At 46.5% G+C, this 18,218-nt stretch overlaps 1 protein-coding gene across 1 annotated transcript; it reads left to right on the top strand.

Annotated features, from left to right (window-relative positions):
• The first annotated feature begins 5,951 nt into the window (after window positions 1–5,951).
• Window positions 5,952–17,771, top strand: LOC310851643 (B-cell differentiation antigen CD72-like). The gene is made up of 6 exons (XM_083754250.1): window positions 5,952–6,610; window positions 6,714–6,803; window positions 9,450–9,539; window positions 11,863–12,135; window positions 15,763–15,932; window positions 17,309–17,771. Exons 1-6 carry the CDS (start codon window positions 6,541–6,543, stop codon window positions 17,387–17,389), a joined length of 774 nt encoding a protein of 257 aa, XP_083610376.1. The 5' UTR covers window positions 5,952–6,540; the 3' UTR covers window positions 17,390–17,771.
• Window positions 17,772–18,218: the final 447 nt, after the last annotated feature.

Genomic DNA, 18,218 nt, shown 5'->3' with positions numbered 1-18,218 from the left:
CAAGGGAGAGGCCTCACAAGTGCTCAGACTGTGATCGGAGGTATACTTCTCTGTCGGGCCTTGTTAAACATCGGAAAATCCACGCTGAAGGGAGGCCTTACAAATGCCCGGATTGTGAACAGAGCTTCCAGCTTAGCACACAGCTTACTGCACACCAAAGAAACCACACAGGAGAGAAGCTGCACAAGTGCGCAGACTGTGGTAGAGGGTACAGTTCTCAATCAAACCTTGTTAGACATCAACTTGTCCACATGAACAAAAGGACTTTTAAATGCTTGGAATGTGAGCAGGGCTTCCAGTTCAGCACACAGCTTATTGCCCACCAGAGAACCCATGAAGTGGTGAGGACGTAAGAACGCTTGGAGACTGCGACAAGGGCTCTGCTTCTTCTTTCAATCTTTTTAAATGTAAAAGAATGCACCTTATACCATATTTTTTGCTCTATAAGACTCACTTTTTTCCCTCCTAAAAAGTAAAGGGAAATGTGTGTGCGTCTTATGGAGTGAATGCAGGCTGCACAGCTATCCCAGAAGCCAGAACAGCAAGAGGGATTGCTGCTTTCACTGCGCAGCGATCCCTCTTGCAGTTCTGGCTTCTGAGATTCAGAATATTTTTTTTCTTGTTTTCCTCCTCCAAAAACTAGGTGCGTCTTGTGGTCTGGTGTGTCTTATAGAGTGAAAAATACGGTAAAAGCTCAAAATGCGAAGCCAGGCCTTGGGCTGGCTAACATTCAGTGTCCTTCTAAATGTTTTGTGGAAGGGTGGGGGCTTCTTGGTCTCCTTCTGCTTTTATTTTATGTATTTTGTGCTCTTATTTTGTATTTTATTGTTGTGAACCGCTCTCTGATCTTCAGATGAAATGCAGTATAATAAATGAATAAAATAAATGTAATTTATAGGTCTGAAGGAGGCCCTCTCTTGCTTTCCTTTTTCTCTCCATAGGGAGCCTCCTGCGTCTGGGAGGAGCGGCAAGTTGCCAAGACACTTTATTTTTTAAAAAAAGCTTTTGAAATAACTGAAGGTCTGCTTTTTTTACTTCTCTTGTGATTAGACGGGCAAGAAAGAGCAAAATGCTGCAACCCAAATGCTTTTTCCTTCCACCCCGCATTTATTATTGTTAGTATATATTCATTTATACTCAAGGTGTCTTACAGATAAAAATAAGAACAGCTAAAAGCATAAAGGAGAGGGCCAGTCATTAAGAAAACAATTAAACATTAATAGAATTAAAATCGTTTATAGAGACATAGATAAGATTTCTAAAAACGAAAAGATAGTACAATGGTACTTTGGGTTACATACGCTTCAGGTTACATATGCTTCAGGTTACAGACTCCGCTAACCCAGAAATAATACCTCGGGTTAAGAACTTTGCTTCAGGATGAGAACAGAAATCGCGCAGTGGCGGCAGCAGGAAGCCCCATTAGCTAAAGTGGTGCTTCAGCTTAAAAACAGTTTCAGGTTAACGGACCTCTGGAACGAATTAAGTACTTACCACTGTAAAAACAACATAGCACCAGTCGCCTCATTACAAGCAGTCATTCCCCAAAAGCCTGTTGGAATAAGATCTTGGCAGCAAGGAGGGAGCCAGCCTGGTTTCTCTAGGAAGAGAATTCCAAAGTCTAGGAGTGCTTACCTCAAAAAGTACATACCTCAGTTCTGAAACTCCATCTGGGACCAAGTCTATTTACTCTGCATGCAGTGTGCTCTTATTGGTGGTTTGGGAAACACTCTGCACATATTAGTCACAAACCATATCTTACCATGTTTCTTATGAAATACTGCATTTTGATTTCACTCTCAACCAGCTTCAATCCGAACTGAGAAAATGACCTAGCCTGCATTTTTTTGCCAGTTATGGGTAAAGGTAAAGGTACCCCTGCCTGTACGGGCCAGTCTTGACAGACTCTGGGGTTGTGCGCCCATCTCACTTAAGAGGCCAGGGGCCAGCGCTGTCTGGAGACACTTCCGGGTCACGTGGCCAGCGTGACATCGCTGCTCTGGCGAGCCAGAGCCGCACACGGAAACGCCGTTTACCTTCCCGCTGGTAAGCGGTCCCTATTTATCTACTTGCACCCGGAGGTGCTTTCGAACTGCTAGGTTGGTAGGCGCTGGGACCGAGCAGCGGGAGCGCACCCCGCCGCAGGGATTCGAACCGCCGACCTTTCGATCGTCAAGTCCTAGGTGCTGAGGCTTTAACCCACAGCGCCACCTGCGTCCCAATTGTGTACACGGTTGTAATCTAACCCCTGATTTTAAGGACTCTTATACGACTTTCCCAATTGCCACTATGCAATTTGGAATACCACGTACAGTTTGGAATACCACGTACAGTTCTGGTCGCCTCCCCTCAAAAATGGTATTGTAGAGATGGGAAAGGTTTTAGAAAAGGGCAGCAAAAATGATCAAAGTGGATGAATGAGGAAAGGTTGCTGCGTTTGGGACCTTTTCGTTTAGAGAAAAGGTGAGCATTTGGCGCCATGGTAGAGGTTAATAAACTGATGCATAGCACAGAGAAAGATGGTAGAGAAAGGTTTTTGTCCCTATCTTACAGTAGTAGAGGGGTGCGGGTGGCGCTGTGGGTTAAAACACAGAGCCTAGGGCTTTCCGATCGGAAGGTCAGCAGTTTGAATCCCCGCGACGGGGTGAGCTCCCGTTGCTCGGTCCCTGCTCCTGCCAATCTAGCAGTTCAAAAGCATACCAGTGCAAATAGATAAATAGGTACCACTCCGGCGGGAAGGTAAATGGCGTTTCCATGTGCTGCTCTGGTTCACCAGAAGCGGCTTAGTCTTGCTGGCCACATGACCTGGAAGCTGTATACCGGCTCCCTCGGCCAATAAAGCGAGATGAGCACCGCAACCCCAGAGTCGGCCACAACTGGACCTAATGGTCAGGAGTCCCTATACCTTTACAGTACAGTGGTGCCTCGCAAGACAAAAAGAATCCGTTCCGCGAGTCTCTTCGTCTAGCGGTTTTTTCATGTTGCGAAGCAAGCCCATTAGCGGATTAGCGCTATTAGCGGCTAAGCGGCTTAGAAAAAGGGGGGAGGGGAAAAAAACCCGCAGGAACTCGCAATACATTTTCGTCTTGCAAAGCAAGCCCATAGGAAATTCGTTTTGCGAAGCACCTCCAAAACGGAAAACTCTTTTGTCTAGCGGGTTTTTCGTCTTGCGAGGCATTCTTCTTGTGGGGCACCACTGTAGTAGTAATCATGGAAAATGAAAATGAATGCTGGAAGATTCAGGACAGATTAAAGAAAGGGGACTTCATGCAGTGCATAGTTAAACTGTAGAACCTCCTGTGAGAAATATCAACAGATAGCCTATTGTGAACCACCCTGTGATCTTTGGATGAAGGGAGGTATACAAATCAAATCAATAATATTCCTAAGCTTATTAATAAGCTGAAAAACACACTCGATATTTTACTCCGCTGAAAGGCTTCCCAATTACTTTGTCTCTCCCACACGTGGGTCAGGAGGTTTAAATTTTAATCTACAGATTAGTTCCCTTCCAAATTCCAACCCCTCGCAACCTAGTAAGGCAAAGGGACCCCTGACCATTAGGTCCAGTCGTGGCCGACTCTGGGGTTGCGGCGCTCATCTCGCTTTATTGGCCTAGGGAGCTGGCGTACAGCTTCCGGGTCATGTGGCCAGCAGGACTAAGCTGCTTCTGGTGAACCAGAGCAGCACACGGAAACACCGTTTACCTTCCCGCCAGAGCGGTACCTATTTATCTACTTGCACTTTGATGTGCTTTCGAACTGCTAGGTTGGCAGTAGCAGGGACCGAGCAACAGGAGCTCACCCCGTCGCGGGGACTCGAACCGTCGACCTTCTGATCGGTAAGCCCTAGGCTCTGTGGTTTAACCCACAGTGCCACCCGCATCCTTTAAAAGAGGACAAGGCTTTAAAAGAGGAGCAGGGAATTTCATGGAGGAGGAGAGGGCTACTGACGGGTACCTACCAGGATGGCTCTGCTCTGCCACCATAGTCGGAGTTGAAAGAGAAGCTGCTGAATTGCAACTTATTACCAAACTTAAAACCATGGAGAGACCTGGTCTGAACAAAGACATTGGATTCTTATCTCATTATACATGACAAAGCCATTTTTCACCTTCTCACCCCTTGCTTTTTCCTGTAAGACCTATTGCAGTCGTTAAGAGTCGTCAACAGGCTCATCACAGCTATCTGCCAATCAACCAATCCCACCACCCTTCTGGGTAATACCCCTCCCCAACTTCTCACTATATAGAAGGGTCTGGTGACTTCTGTTTCAGTGTATCTGAAGAAGTGTGCACGCACACGAAAGCTCATACCAAGAACTAACTTAGTTGGTCTTTAAGGTGCTACTGGAAGGAATTTTTTTATTTTGTTTTGACCATAGTCGGAGGCAGTAGTAATGCTTCTGAATCTCAGTTGCTGGAAGACACAAGAGGGGAGAAAACGCTCTTGTGTTTGAATCCTGCTTGTTGAAAGATATTAATGGGTATTGGCCCTGACGGCTGTGCTCTGCCCTTCACCGTTGGAGGGGAAAGGGCTCCTGTGTTTGGGTCCTGCTGTGAGAACAGGATGGCATGGCAGATGGGCAACTGGTCTGGCCCAGCAGGCTCTTCTTCTCCCCCCCCCCAAAATTTTTTTTTATTGATTTTCTACATTTATCACAAAAATGACATAACAAAACACACAAGAGAAACACATTACACTACAATTCATTAAACACAAAGAAAAATTGTTTCTTCCAATACCTAATTCTCATTACATTGATAACTGACTTCCCCGAAACCCCTCTAACTGAATTTTGTTATATCACCTATATAACAGTTCTCCAAATTCATATTTCTAATAATATTAACTCCTTTCATTTACTAACCTCTCCTTTATTAATATTTTAATCCTTAATATTTACTATCACGTATTCTTATTCTATCCCTAAGCCTATTTATTATTTCCAATAATTTTCTATTTATCTTATATCACAATATTTAGCTAAATATTCCTTGAATTTCCTCCAATCCCCATGTATCTCCTCCTCTTTCTGGTCGCGGATTCTTCCAGTCAGGTCGGCCAGCTCCAAAAAGTCCAACATCTTCACCTGCCATACTTCTATTGTTGGTATTTCTTGTGATTTCCAGTTTTTGGCTAATAAAAGTTTTGCCGCTGTAGTGGCATACAAAAACCGTCTAACATCATTTTGGGGTATTTCCAGTCATAGTATTCCAAGTAGAAAGGCTTTTGGTTTCTTAATAAATGTATTTGTCAACATTTTTTCTTTTCTTTTCTTTTAAAAAAAATTATTAAAATTTTAAAAAATCAAAAATACAAAAATGCATAACAAAACAAAGAACAGAAGAAAACTCTCCAACAAAAAATACAAGATACAAAAACCAAGAAAAATAGAGAAAAAGAAAATAGAAAGTTAAAACAAATCCATTTTTTATAGCTTTGAACTCATTAACTTATTTCTTTGACTTCCTCACACCTCCCCTTTTTGTATTCCCATTAAAATATTCAAATCAGCAAATCCTTACCCTCTTTCATTTATCTTAGCTCTAAACCTTCACATATTGTAACCCTATAGTTTCACCAAATTTCTAATTCATTTTTGCATACTCTGTTTAACTTTTGTCGCTAATGCCACTTATTTTCAGTCCAACATCATTTTAACATTCATTAATTTTACAGTATTTCTGCAAATAATCTTTAAATTTCTTCCAATCTTCTTCCACCAACTCTTCTCCCAGGTCTCGGATTCTGCCAGTCATTTCCGCTAATTCCATATAGTCCATCACCTTCATCTGCCACTCTTCCAGGGTGGGTAGATCTTGTGTCTTCCAATACTTTGCAATAAGTATTCTTGCTGCCGTTGTTGCATACATAAAGAAAGTTCTATCCTTCTTTAACACCAATTGGCCGACCATGCCCAACATTTTTTTCAACTCATTATAAATCTTTTCCCAGAAGTCTTTCACCTTGGGACACGTCCACCACATATGATAAAAAGTACCTTCTCTTTCTTTACATTCCCAACACTGATTATCATTTGTATGATAGATCTTTGCTAATTTCACCGGGGTTAAGTACCATCTATATATCATTTTCATATTTTCTTCTAACACAGTGCATGCAGTAAACTTAATCCCTTTCTTCCACAGCCTTTCCCAATCTTCCAACATTATATTGTGTCCAACATCTCTTGCCCAAAGCAGGCTCTTTTTAGACTCCTACAGCACATCTCAAAAACTACACATCGGAAGAATCACTTGCCAATCTTAGCAGCCTTCTGCTGCCCCCAGGGAAACAAACAGAAGTGAAGAGAAAGAGATGAGAGAAGACTTTCACTTCTCAAATGACATCAGCCCAGTCAAGGAAGGGTTTTTACTCATGCGTGGCTGAGTCCACCTGGTCTCCACAAGCTTCTGCTTACTGGAACCAGCAGCGACGAAACCCCTTTTCAGCAGAGACCAAGTGACTTCCCTCCAAAGTACTGTAAGTCACTCTCGGGTGCCGCGAGAGCAGTGACCCGGGTTCTCCCATCCACAGGATGTCTCAGGATGTGACCTACGCGGACCTGAGATTCGGGAAGGTTCCTCTGGAGAAGATCCAGCGGCAAGGTACTGCGAGACTGTCTGTCTGTCTGTCCAAACCTCCCAACGGCTTTGCAGCTTTTTCAATACTACGGCAAAGTTTGCTGCTCACTCCCTTCTCCTTTTCCAGAGACAACTGAGGAGGAGCTCGCCTATGAGAACGTCCAGGGGGCCAGGCCTGAGGAAGAAAAGGCCCCCAGCAGCTTAGAGCCTGCAAAAGGTGAGTGTTGAGGATTGCCCTGGTGAGGTAGGTTTTGCCACTGCCAGGAAGACCTCCTGCCAGTAAGGACTGGAGGGAAGATGCTTCAAAAACCACCTCCTTACCTGCAGACCCCTTCAGGTGTTGAGATTGGCAGAGGGAGCCCTCTTGGTGGTTCTTCTCCCCTCAGAGGCTTCGGGGGTGGTCCAGCAGGAGAGGGCCACCTTTGTGGCGGCCCCTAAGCTGTGGCACCCTCATTTCACAGCTTCCAGAGGATGCTAAAGACACACCTCTTCCCCCTGGCTTTTGACCCTGGCTGTGTGTGTTCTTAAGGACCCACCTTATTTTTGTGTGACTGTAAATAAAGGTAAAGGGACCCCTGACCATTAGGTCCAGTCGTGACCGACTCGGGTTGCGGCGCTCATCTTGCTTTATTGGCCAAGGGAGCCGGTGTACAGCTTCCGGGTCATGTGGCCAGCAGGACTAAGCCGCTTCTGGCAAACCACAGCAGCGCACGGATCAGTGCAAACAGCAATCTTTGGAAAACCCAAATTGCCATTTGTTCCAATTCAGCAGATTGGAAAGAGTGGATTTTCCTGGGGGGGAAAGTGACTTGGACACGGACTGAAAAAATTCTGCCTAGGAAGTGAGGGGCAAAAGGGTAGTGCGGATGAGTCCTTAAAAGGTAAAGGGACCCCTGACCATTAGGTCCAATTGTGGCCGACTCTGGGGATGCGGCGTTCATCTTGCTTTATTGGCCGAGGGAGCCGGCGTACAGCTTCCGGGTCATGTGGCCAGCAGGACTAAGCCGCTTCTGGCGAACCAGAGCAGCGCACGGAAACGGTACCTTCCCGCCGGAGCGGTACCTATTTATCTACCTGCACTTTGCTTTCGAACCGCTAGTTTGGCAGGAGCAGGGACCGAGCAACGGGAGCTCACCCCGTCGCGGGGATTCGAACCGTCGACCTTCTGATCAGCAAGTCCTAGGCTCTGTGGTTTAACCCACAGCGCCACCCATGTCCCTTTTTGTGTGGCTGCAGTTTGTTTTAAATATTGTGCTCTAATTGCTCTTACCCTCCCTGGGACGTTTGGGTAATGAAAGATGTGTCTGCAGGACTATATGGGCTTGACCCAGGAGGCAATTATTGTGTTTAATGCTTTAGTTATTATTCCAGTAGTGATGCTGTTTGCTGCTTTGGACTATCATTTAGGAAAGGGAGGGTGGTAGGTTATCTTTCAAACTAAAGCATAAAGAAGTGCCTGCTTCTGAACTCTTAGGAACTAAATGTTCTGCATACATAGCAGGTTTCTTGTACACTTCTTGCTGCTGAGTTCACTGGCTCCCAGTACGTTTCTGAGCACAATTCAAAGTCTTGGTGCTGACCTTGAAAGCCCTAAACGGCCTTGGTCCAGTATACCTGAAGGAGCATCTCCACCCCCATCGTTCTGCCCGGACGCTGAGGTCCAGCGCCAAGGGCCTTCTGGCGGTTCCCTCCCTGCGAGAAGCCAAGTTACAGGGAAACAGGCAGAGGGCCTTCTCGGTAGTGGCACCCGCCCTGTGGAACGCCCTCCCTCCAGATGTCAAAGAGAAAAATAACTACCAAACTTTTAGAAGACATCCGAAGGCAACCCTGTTTAGGTAAGCTTTTAATGTTTAATAGGTTATTGTATTTTAGTGTTTTATTGGAAGCTGCCGAGAGTGGCTGGGGAAACCCAGCCAGATGGGCAGGGTATAAATAATAAATTATTATTATTATTATTATTATTATTATTATTATTATTATTATTATTATACTCAGTGTCCTCCTCTCCCTGCCCCTCACAAATGCATTTCTTTCATAGTTCTAATTTGGAAACAGCATGGTGTTTCATGAATATTGCTGTGAGCTGCTTTGTTTTGGAGATGCAGATCCGTGGTTCCTCTTCCCTTTCCCCCCCACCCACAGCGTTTTAGAAGACATCCGAAGGCAGCCCTGTTTAGGGAAGTTTTTAATGTTCGATGTTTTATCGTGTTTTTAATATTCTGTTGGGAGCCGCCCAGAGTGGCTGGAGAAACCCAATATTATTATTATTATTGTTGTTGTTGTTGTTGTTGTTGTTGTTATTATTATTATTATTATTATTATTGTTGTAAAAATAAAAATATTATTATTAGGGGAAGGATCATAGAATTGTAGATTTGGAAGGTGGGCCCCAAGGGTCCTCTAGTCCAGTGTTCCCCAACCTTGGGCCTCCAGCTGTTTTTGAACTACAATTCCCATCATCCCTGACCACTGGTCTTGCTAGCTAGGGATGATGGGAGTTGTAGTCCAAAAACAGCTGAAGGCCCAAGGTTGGGAAACACTCCCTGCATTGCAGAAATCACAACTCGAGAACCCCTGGCAGGTAGCCATAAGACCTCTTTTAAGAACCAGTTGCACCAAAGGCAAACCAGGAAGCAGGATTTCTCCCACTCCTGCAGTTTCCAGCAACTGGGATTCAAAATCATTTCCTGCCTCTTGACTGTGGAGACTGAGCAGAGCCACTTTGGCTAGGAGCCTTTGGTAGCCCTCTCCTACTCCTCCACGAATTTTCCCAGCTCGATTTTGAAGCCATCCAAGTTGGACATTCCTGCCTCCTGTGGGAGGGAGTTCCACAGTTCATCCCCTCCCCGGGTTTCTCTTCTAGGGCCGAGACGTCAAACCTACTACGCAGCTGTGGCCCTCCTGCCCGTCTCCCTCTTCTTCTTTGCCACCACTGTCGGATTCGTAGTCGGTTGTGAGTATTTATTTAAACTGTTTGTTACCTGCCGCTCTTCAGGATTCACATGGTCCCAGATTGAGGAACAACTTGCAGCAACACAGTATTTAACCGAAACACAGCCTGATGTGGAATCAAGCAATATCTTCTTCTTCTTCATCTTCATCTTCTTCTTCTTCTTCATCTTCTTCTTCCTCTTCTTCTTCCTTTTCTTCTTCCTCTTCTTCTTTGTCTTCTTCTTCTTCTTCTTCTTCTTCTTCTTCTTCTTCCTCTTCCTCTTCCTCTTCTTCTTCTTCGTCTTCTTCTTCTTCATCTTCTTCTTCTTCTTCTTCTTCTTCTTCTTCTTCTTCTTCTTCTTCTTCTTCTTCTTCTTCTTTTTCTTCTTCCTTTTCCTCCTCCTCTTCTTCTTCTTCTTCTTCGGCAATCATAAACCCAGTTTTAACAATGAGTCCGTAAGTGACTGTGGAGGCCAATTCTGGATCCACACATCCTTCCACAGTGGGGACATTGGTTTCCGGGTGGGAGTTAATCACGGTGTGGATTTGCCAAGCGTGCCTTCTCTTAGCGCGTTTCTCCCTTGCGTCCTGAGTTCAAGTGTCTCCAAAGCCCAGGACACCTTTGGTCAAGGCTGTTCTCCAACTGGAGCGCTCGCAGGCCAGTGTTTCCCAGTTGTCGGTGTTTATACTACATTTTTCTAGATTTTACACATCACTTGGGAAGACAGGCAAACTAATATTAGTGTACTGGAAGAAGCAAAGATCATCAGTGTTGAAGGAAGCAATATACAGAGAACGTAACTGCACGAGGCAAGAGGCCAAATGCCTGCTCAAATAGCCGCATATTCACCTGCCACTGGAGCTCTGCTAGCATTGGAGCTCAGTAGCTGCCATGTTCCTATGAGAGCACCAATATCTAAAAAGAGCTCTCAGGCTGGATCAGGCTAAACATTCACACAAGTGCCTGAAAGGGAGGCTTCACAGCAGGTCCTGAGTGCAAATGTCTTCTCCCACTGTTGATCCCCATTATCTGGTATTCGGAGGTAGACTGTGCCTGGGCATGGAGGTTCTGCTTTCTCAATAGGCCTCCGTAGGAAGGGCCTGGCTGCTGGGTCAAGCCAGTGGTCCATCTTAAGTCCAGCATCTTGTTTGCACAGTTGTCAATCAGATAGACAAGGTGGGAAGAAGACTGTTGGTGGGAACTAAATACACCAGCTAAGTGGTATTCAGAGGCAGCTAGCCTCCAGCCTCCAGCAGTTTCTCCTCCAGGGGAATGGGAGAGGTGGGAAATTGCAATTTCACATAGCCTAACTGAGGATTTCTTCAAAAACAGCTCTGGGTGTGTCTTTATTTATTCTTATTTTATAAAACGTATGCATCGCTCAACTGTAAAACACTCCCCCTCTACCCCCCCCAACCTCAAAGGGGTTTACAAAAATTGACACAATCCAGCTACCACTTTAGAAAAATTAACAGCAGTGATTTAAAACTTTCGACCTGAGAGGCAGTGACTGGCCCAATGTCAACCCTAGTAGACTTCATGGCCTTCAAGTGGGGATTTATTTATTATTTTATTTCATAAAATTTATACACCGCTGGATTGTTTTTTTTAAAAAACAACAATCCAAAACAAGAAAAACAAGAAAGAATTCAAAGCCATACTTTGAAACATCCAAACAGTTAAAATACTCGAAACAGATTAAAACTTCCTTTTTCAAAGTTTTTTTATTCAAAATTAAAACAAGGCATGTTATCCAAAAACATATCATCCTTGTTTTCCCCCATTCCACCCCCATTTATCCTCCCTCCCCCCCCACAACCCCACCCCCCACCCCCCGACCTCTCTCAGTTCCTGTCTTTGGTTTCTCTGAGACTGCTGTTTTCTGCATGTTACAAAGTTGTACAGATCCTCGAACTATTTAGCTGATTATTATCAACAAAAAGTTTGTGAATGTTTATTCAAAACCTGCCAAGGAGTCCAGTTCGCTTTGTTGGGTCTTCAGATACTTTGTAAAGGGTTCCCATTCATCCTTAAAGTCACAGTTATCCTTGTCCCGTAGCTTATATGTCAGTTTTGCCAGTTCTGCATAGTCCGTCAATTTTTCTTGCCACGATTCTTTAGAATCAACTAAAGAATCAGATTAAAACTTCCTAAGCCGACGGGGCCTCACACCTGTTGGCAATTATGGTGCGGCATTTTGCAATGACCGCAGCTTCTGGACCAAACGCCAGGGAGCGCATTGCAGTAATCCAGCCTCTCTGCCCTGCTGCCTGCAGCCCAGTCCACAGCCCCCAAGAGAACAGCATTGTGGCCCCCGGTCATCTCCCTCCCCTGTGCTTTGCAGACTGGCAGGTCTCCCGGCAGCTCGGCGAAGCTTCCCAAGCCCACGCCGCAAACAGCAGCGCCCTGGCCCAGAGGATCAGAACCAAGGAGGAGAGCCTGGCTCAAGCCCGGGAGATGCTACGAGAGGCCGAGGCGGGACTCAAACTCGCTGGGGAACAGCTGAGGCGAGCAGAGAGCAACCTGACCCTCCTGCGTCAGGATCAGGGCAGACTGGAAGAGAAGAACCGGGAGATGGAGACCAATCTGACACACGCCAGGTCTTGCCAGCAGATTGGTACGTCCAGTTTGCCCCCTTTTCCAGCCGGGCTGGGAGGGCTCCCCTTGCTGATCGCTGCCTCCAGGAATCATGCTGTAATAAACGAAAATCTGCCCGTATTCCCTTATGGGGGACACAAGAGCCCTTATAGACTCCTTTGCAGGTTCTCCATCGGTCGGAGAAAAGAACAGAGGCCAGCCAGAGAATACTGAGAAGCAAAGCAGCTGGTAAGCCTGATCTTTATTGAACTGTTGCAGCAGGGTGCCCCCTTCTCACACAGGAAAGGAGGAGGATCTCGAAAAATGGTGCACAAGGCCTCATATAGGTAAAAGGTAAAGGGATCCCTGACCATTAGATCCAGTTGTGGCCAACTCTGGGGTTGTGGCGCTCATCTCACGCTTCCGGGTCATGTGGCCAGCATGACTAAGCCGCTTCTGGTGAACCAGAGCAGCGCACAGAAACGCCGTTTACCTTCCCGCTGGAGTAGTACCTATTTATCTACTTGCACGTTGACGTGCTTTCGAACTGCTAGGTTGGCAGGAGCAGGGACCGAGCAATGGGAGCTCACCCCATTGCGGGGATTTGAACCGCCGACCTTCTGATTGGCAAACCCTAGGCTCTGTGGTTTAACCCACAGTGCCACCCACGTCCCAGTACAGAACAGCAACACTTTCAGAAGTGAAACTAAATTCCAACCATACTCAGACTTTCTGTCTCACTCTCACTCAGACACTCACATGATGTATACAAAACACATTATAACAGTACCACTCGATGGGGCAGTTCAGATAGATAAAAATCCTAAAATATGCATGGCTGCTGCATTGCACCACGTACTATTTCAGACATGCGGATGATGCACTCATTAGGCGCACTATATTTAGGACACTTTCATTAATATTCCCGTAATGGGGTGATTCTTGCCCAGCAGAACCTGCACACAAAATACATGTGCTCAAACTTCCTCTGCTGTCTGTGCGACGGCGGCTGAGCGCTCTTCATGCTCTGATGCTCCAGCAAATGTGGGTGATGAGCTGCGTCTCTGCCTTAATTTTTGTTGTCAAAACTGCCATTTGTTCATTTCTTCTTAGCTGCTGATTTCTCCCTAATGGCCACCACTCCTTTGTTTTACTTACCAGAATCCCCCTGGAACACTTGTTTTCAACATTTTGAACCCACAGCTCCCTTGACCAACCACATTCTTTCTGCGGCGGCGGCGGGGGGGGGGGGAGATTCTCACTTGTGCTGGGCTGGGGTTCCTGAATCACCAGAATGAGTTTCCCCCGTTCTGCCCCCACTGCAATGGGAGATTCCCCTCCTTTTACTAGTGCTTGCCAAACTAAAGAATCTTTCCATATTGCTGGTAAAGGTAAAGGGACCCCTGACCATTAGGTCCAGTCGTGGCCGGCTCTGGGGTTGCGGCGTTCATCTCGCTTTACTGGCCAAGGGAGCTGGCTTACAGCTTCCGGGTCGTGTGGCCGGCAGGACTAAGCCGCTTCAGGCAAACCAGAGCAGAACACGGAAACGCCGTTTACCTTTCCGCCGTAGCGGTACCTATTTATCTGCTTGACCTTCATGCTTTCAAAATGCTAGGCTGGCAGGAGCAGGGATCAAGCCACGGGAGCTCACCCCATCGCGGGGATTCGAACCGCCAACCTTCTGATCGGCAAGTCCTAGGCTCTGTGGTTTAACCCACAGCACCACCCACGTCCCATATTGCTGGTACCCAGGGGCAAAAAAGTATGGAAGCAGAAGGAATAAAGCGGACTCTCCCAGGTGCCCCTATTTTCCAGGGACATTCCCAAATTTACAGAAGCCATCCCCGTTTTTGATTTGATCCCGGAATGTCCCACTTTTCCTTGGGATGTCCTTATATTCATAAGATAAATGTTGGAGGATCCAGAGTTATGCGGCCCCCGAGCCAAGGAGATAAGTAACTGTACAACCTTTAGAAGACACCTGAAGGCAGCCCTGCATAGGGAAAGTTTTTTAAAATGTTTAATGTTTTATTATGTTTTTATGTCTGTTGGAAGCCACCCAGAGTGGCTGCAGCAACTGAGTCAGATGGGCAGGATATATATAATAAAATTATTATTATTATTGTGGGACGCAGGTGGCGCTGTGGGTTAAAGCCTCAGCGCCTAGGACTTGCCGATCAAAAGGTCGGCGGTTCGAATCCCTGCGGCGGGGTGCGCTCCCGCTGCTCGGTCCCAGCGCCTGCCAACCTAGAAGTTCGAAAGCACCCTCGGGTGCAAGTAGATAAATAGGGACCGCTTACCAGCGGGAAGGTAAACGGAATTTCCGTGTGCAGCTCTGGCTCACCAGATGCAGCTTTGTCACGCTGGCCACATGACCTGGAAGTGTCTCCGGACAGCGCTGGCCCCTGGCCTCTTAAGTGAGATGGGCGCACAACCCCAGAGTCTGTCAAGACTGGCCCGTACGGGCAGGGGTACCTTTACCTTTACCTATTATTATTATTATTATTATTATTATTGAATAGGACATCTCCATTTTCATCAGAGAAATGTTGGAGGGTATGATAAAGTAGCAAGCAACGTTAGGCCAGAACAAACATCAGTTGGCCATAATGACTGGCAGTCATAGGAGAATTGCCATCCGGGTTAACACCTGCCTTGGTTTTACAGTTTTATATCTTATTCTTTTACCCAAATTGTATTATTTATTGCAAGATCTTTTGTTGTGCAGCATGCAAATAAAGGTAGTAATTTTTTTTTGGGGGGACACACTTATTTCTGGTCTGAGACAACCCTGGAGAGGACCAACCTTTGTGGCTTTTGGGTTTCTGCTAATATTACCCAAGTATGGGCTCTGGGGTAAATTAAATGTCTCACAGATGCCTCCATCTGTCTAAATGCATGGCTTTACAGTCAAGCAAAGAGTGCATAAGAGTGTATGGTTTTTTCCTTTTCCCCTACAAAAACCCGCTCTTTAGCACTGAATCGGTGCAAACAGCAATCTGTGGAAAACCTGAATTGCCATTTGTTCCAATTCAGCATTAAAGAGTGGATTTTCCTGGGGGGAAAGTGACTTGGACATGGACTGGAAAAATTCTGCCTAGGAAGTGAGGGGCAAACGGGTAGTGTGGATGAGTCCTTAAAAGGTAAAGGGACCCCTGACCATCAGGTCCAGTCGTGACCGACTCTGGGATTGTGGCGCTCATCTTGCTTTATTGGCTGAGGGAGCCGGCGTACAGCTTCTGGGTCATGTGGCCAGCATGACTAAGCCGCTTCTGGCGAACCAGAGCAGCGCACGGAAACGCCGTTTACCTTCCCGCCAGAGTGGTACCTATTTGTCTACTTGACCTTCGTGCTTTCAAACTGCTAGGTTGGCAGGAGCTGGGACCGAGCAACAGGAGCTCACCTCATCGTGGGGATTTGAACCGCCAACCTGATTGGCAAGTTCTAGGCTCTGTGGTTTAACCCACAGCGCCACCTGTGTTCCGGATGAGTCCTTAATTGTTCCCAAATGATCCCTGCCACCCTGCAGACGTAGCACAGACCAGCTTATGGAGCTTGTGGCCTCTGAACAAATAGCATCTCACCACATTGGCTGGGGGTGCCCTGAGTGCAGCTGGGAAGAGCTGCACCCAAGACCCTCTCCTGGCCCTTTGTGTCTCCTTTCCAGGCTGCTGCCCCCCTCAGTGGAAGCTCTTCCGATGGAAATGCCTGTGGATTTCAGCGGAAAAGAGGACTTGGGAAGAAAGCAAGACTGACTGTGCGAAGAACAAATCCCTGCTGCTTGTTTTGAGAGATCCCTGGAGTGCTGAGGAGCTGCAGCGTTCCCAAGTCTTAATGGTCTGGTGAAAACGGGTAGCATGGCCTAATGGGTGGGGTGAGGGAGGGAGGGGCTCCACCGTCAATCCTGAAGGGGGAACTTGAAGGCCACTCCAGGCTCAGAAAGGTGAGGGAAATGTGGCGTTCACAGCCAATCTTAAAAAGCGGAAAAGACCCTGTTGCAACTTTTCTGCCTCTCCTCAAAGGCTGTCTGTTGAGGGATGCAGACTGGCTGCAGATCAGAGCAGGATTGGGCCCCTGCCTTCCTGCCTTTTCTCTTTCTGTCACTCCTCCTTGCCACCTGCAAGAGCTTCGAAATGTGGCAAGGGCTGTGATAAGTGTTGTGACGTGGGGTTTGTGATTTCTGCTCTCTTGACATAATATGCTGGAGACAGTTCTCTAGTAACACTTCTTTATTAAAGCAACAAGACTGAGACTTGAGGAGGGGAGAGCTACATTTATAGGGACAGGGAACTAGCTAGAAAGGATATATTTTGGAGGGAACAATATCAGGCAATCACAGTCCTGCCTTTTGGAGGCAACCAATAAGACAGAGGATCCAAATACAGCAGCTTAAATGAACCAATAGTAGCTGTACCCTCTGGAACCAAAAGGCAGTTACTTTACCCTAATGCAAATACAGACAATAATAATACAGATATAAAATCCTTTGACCCAATACACAACAATAAGGATTTGCAGTTTTTGAGGTTTCTGCTGTCCTGTGGCTCTTCATGTCCCAGAGCAGGAAAATCGTTCCCTCTCCCTACAGTTCTAACTTCAGGAAAGTACGATGATATGATATGATATGATGATATGATATCTTTATTGTCATTGTCCCATACAGATCAATGAAATTGAAAAAGCTACATAAGACATTCAAAAACCCCTAAAAACTCTGAAACCCCATTTTATAATACAATATACACCTAGAAAAAGGTAAAGGGACCCCTGACCATCAGGTCTAGTCGTGGCAGATTCTGGGGTTGCGGCGCTCATCTCGCTTTATTGGCCGAGGGAGCCGGCGTACAGCTTCTGGCGAACCAGAGCAGCGCATGGAAACGCCCTTTACCTTCCTGCCAGAATAGTACCTATTTATCTACTTGCACTTTGAGGTGCTTTCGAACTGCTAGTTTGGTAGGAAATATACTCCTATAGAGACCTCCTTAAGTAGCCAAATAGACATCAGCAAAGAGCTCTGTGGAACCTCAACAATGGCCCTCTTGTCTTTGGGGTGGGTCTTCCTGATCTGGCCCCGCTGGGAGGGAAATTGAGTGAGCCCCTTGGAAGCAGGCGCTCCCACCCAGCCATCAAACTAGCAGCCTCTTCCCTCAGTAGACATGGCATGAAGCTGGTCATTCAGGACTCCAATGCTTTGCTTCTTCTCCTAACTCTAGAACTCTCTGCATTCAATGCCATTTTGGATTGGGCTGAAAGGAGTACGGGAATGGGTGGATAATTCACGCTATTCAGGGTAAGTAGAGAAGCACCGAGCTGTTTGTCACTCACTAAGGAGCAGAACGTAACATATCGTTCTGCCTGGACACTGAGGTCCAGCTCCGAGGGCCTTCTGGCAGTTCCCTCGCGGCGACGAGAAGCCAAGTTGCAGGGAACCAGCCAGAGGGCCTTCTCGGTGGTGGCACCCGCTCTGTGGAACGCCCTCCCTCCAGATGTCAAAGAGAAAAACAACTACCAGACTTTTAGAAGACATCTGAAGGCAGCCCTCATTAGGGAAGCTTTTAATGTTTAATAGGTTATTGTATTTTAATATTCTGTTGGAAGCCGCCCAGAGTGGCTGGGGAAACCCAGCCAGATGGGTGGGGTATAAATAATAAATGATGATGATGATGATGATGATGATGATGACAACCACGTGGTTCTGCCTCCTTTTAATGCCCAGCCAGACTCTTGGCCTTTTATAATCTAGCTTGAATGGTTGCCCTTCTCCATTCTCTCCCAAGCAGAGGCCCACTGGCCATTTGCAAGGATCGACAACTCACAGTGCAAAATCTCCCTTTTTCCAGGGACAATCCCAGATTCACAGAAGCCGTCCCGGTTTCTGATTTGATCCTGGAATGTCCCGCTTTTCCTTAGGGTGTCCCTATTTTCCTTGAAGAAATGTTGGAGGGTCTGGAGTTATGCAACCCCCGAGTCAAGGAGATTAGTAACTATGCAATCTTTAGAAAACACCTGAAGGCAGCCCTGAATAGGGAAGGTTTCTATTAATGTTTAATGTTTTATTATGTTTTTATATACCGTCGTAGCTTGGCTCTCAAACAGCTTGGCTCCTGAACAAATCGACTCCCG

This window comes from Podarcis gaigeae, assembly GCF_964106915.1.
Source record: "Podarcis gaigeae genome assembly, chromosome: 8".
Classification (NCBI taxonomy): Eukaryota; Metazoa; Chordata; class Lepidosauria; order Squamata; family Lacertidae; genus Podarcis; species Podarcis gaigeae.
Note: the sequence above shows the minus strand (reverse complement) of the source record. Positions and strands in the feature narration are given on the sequence as shown.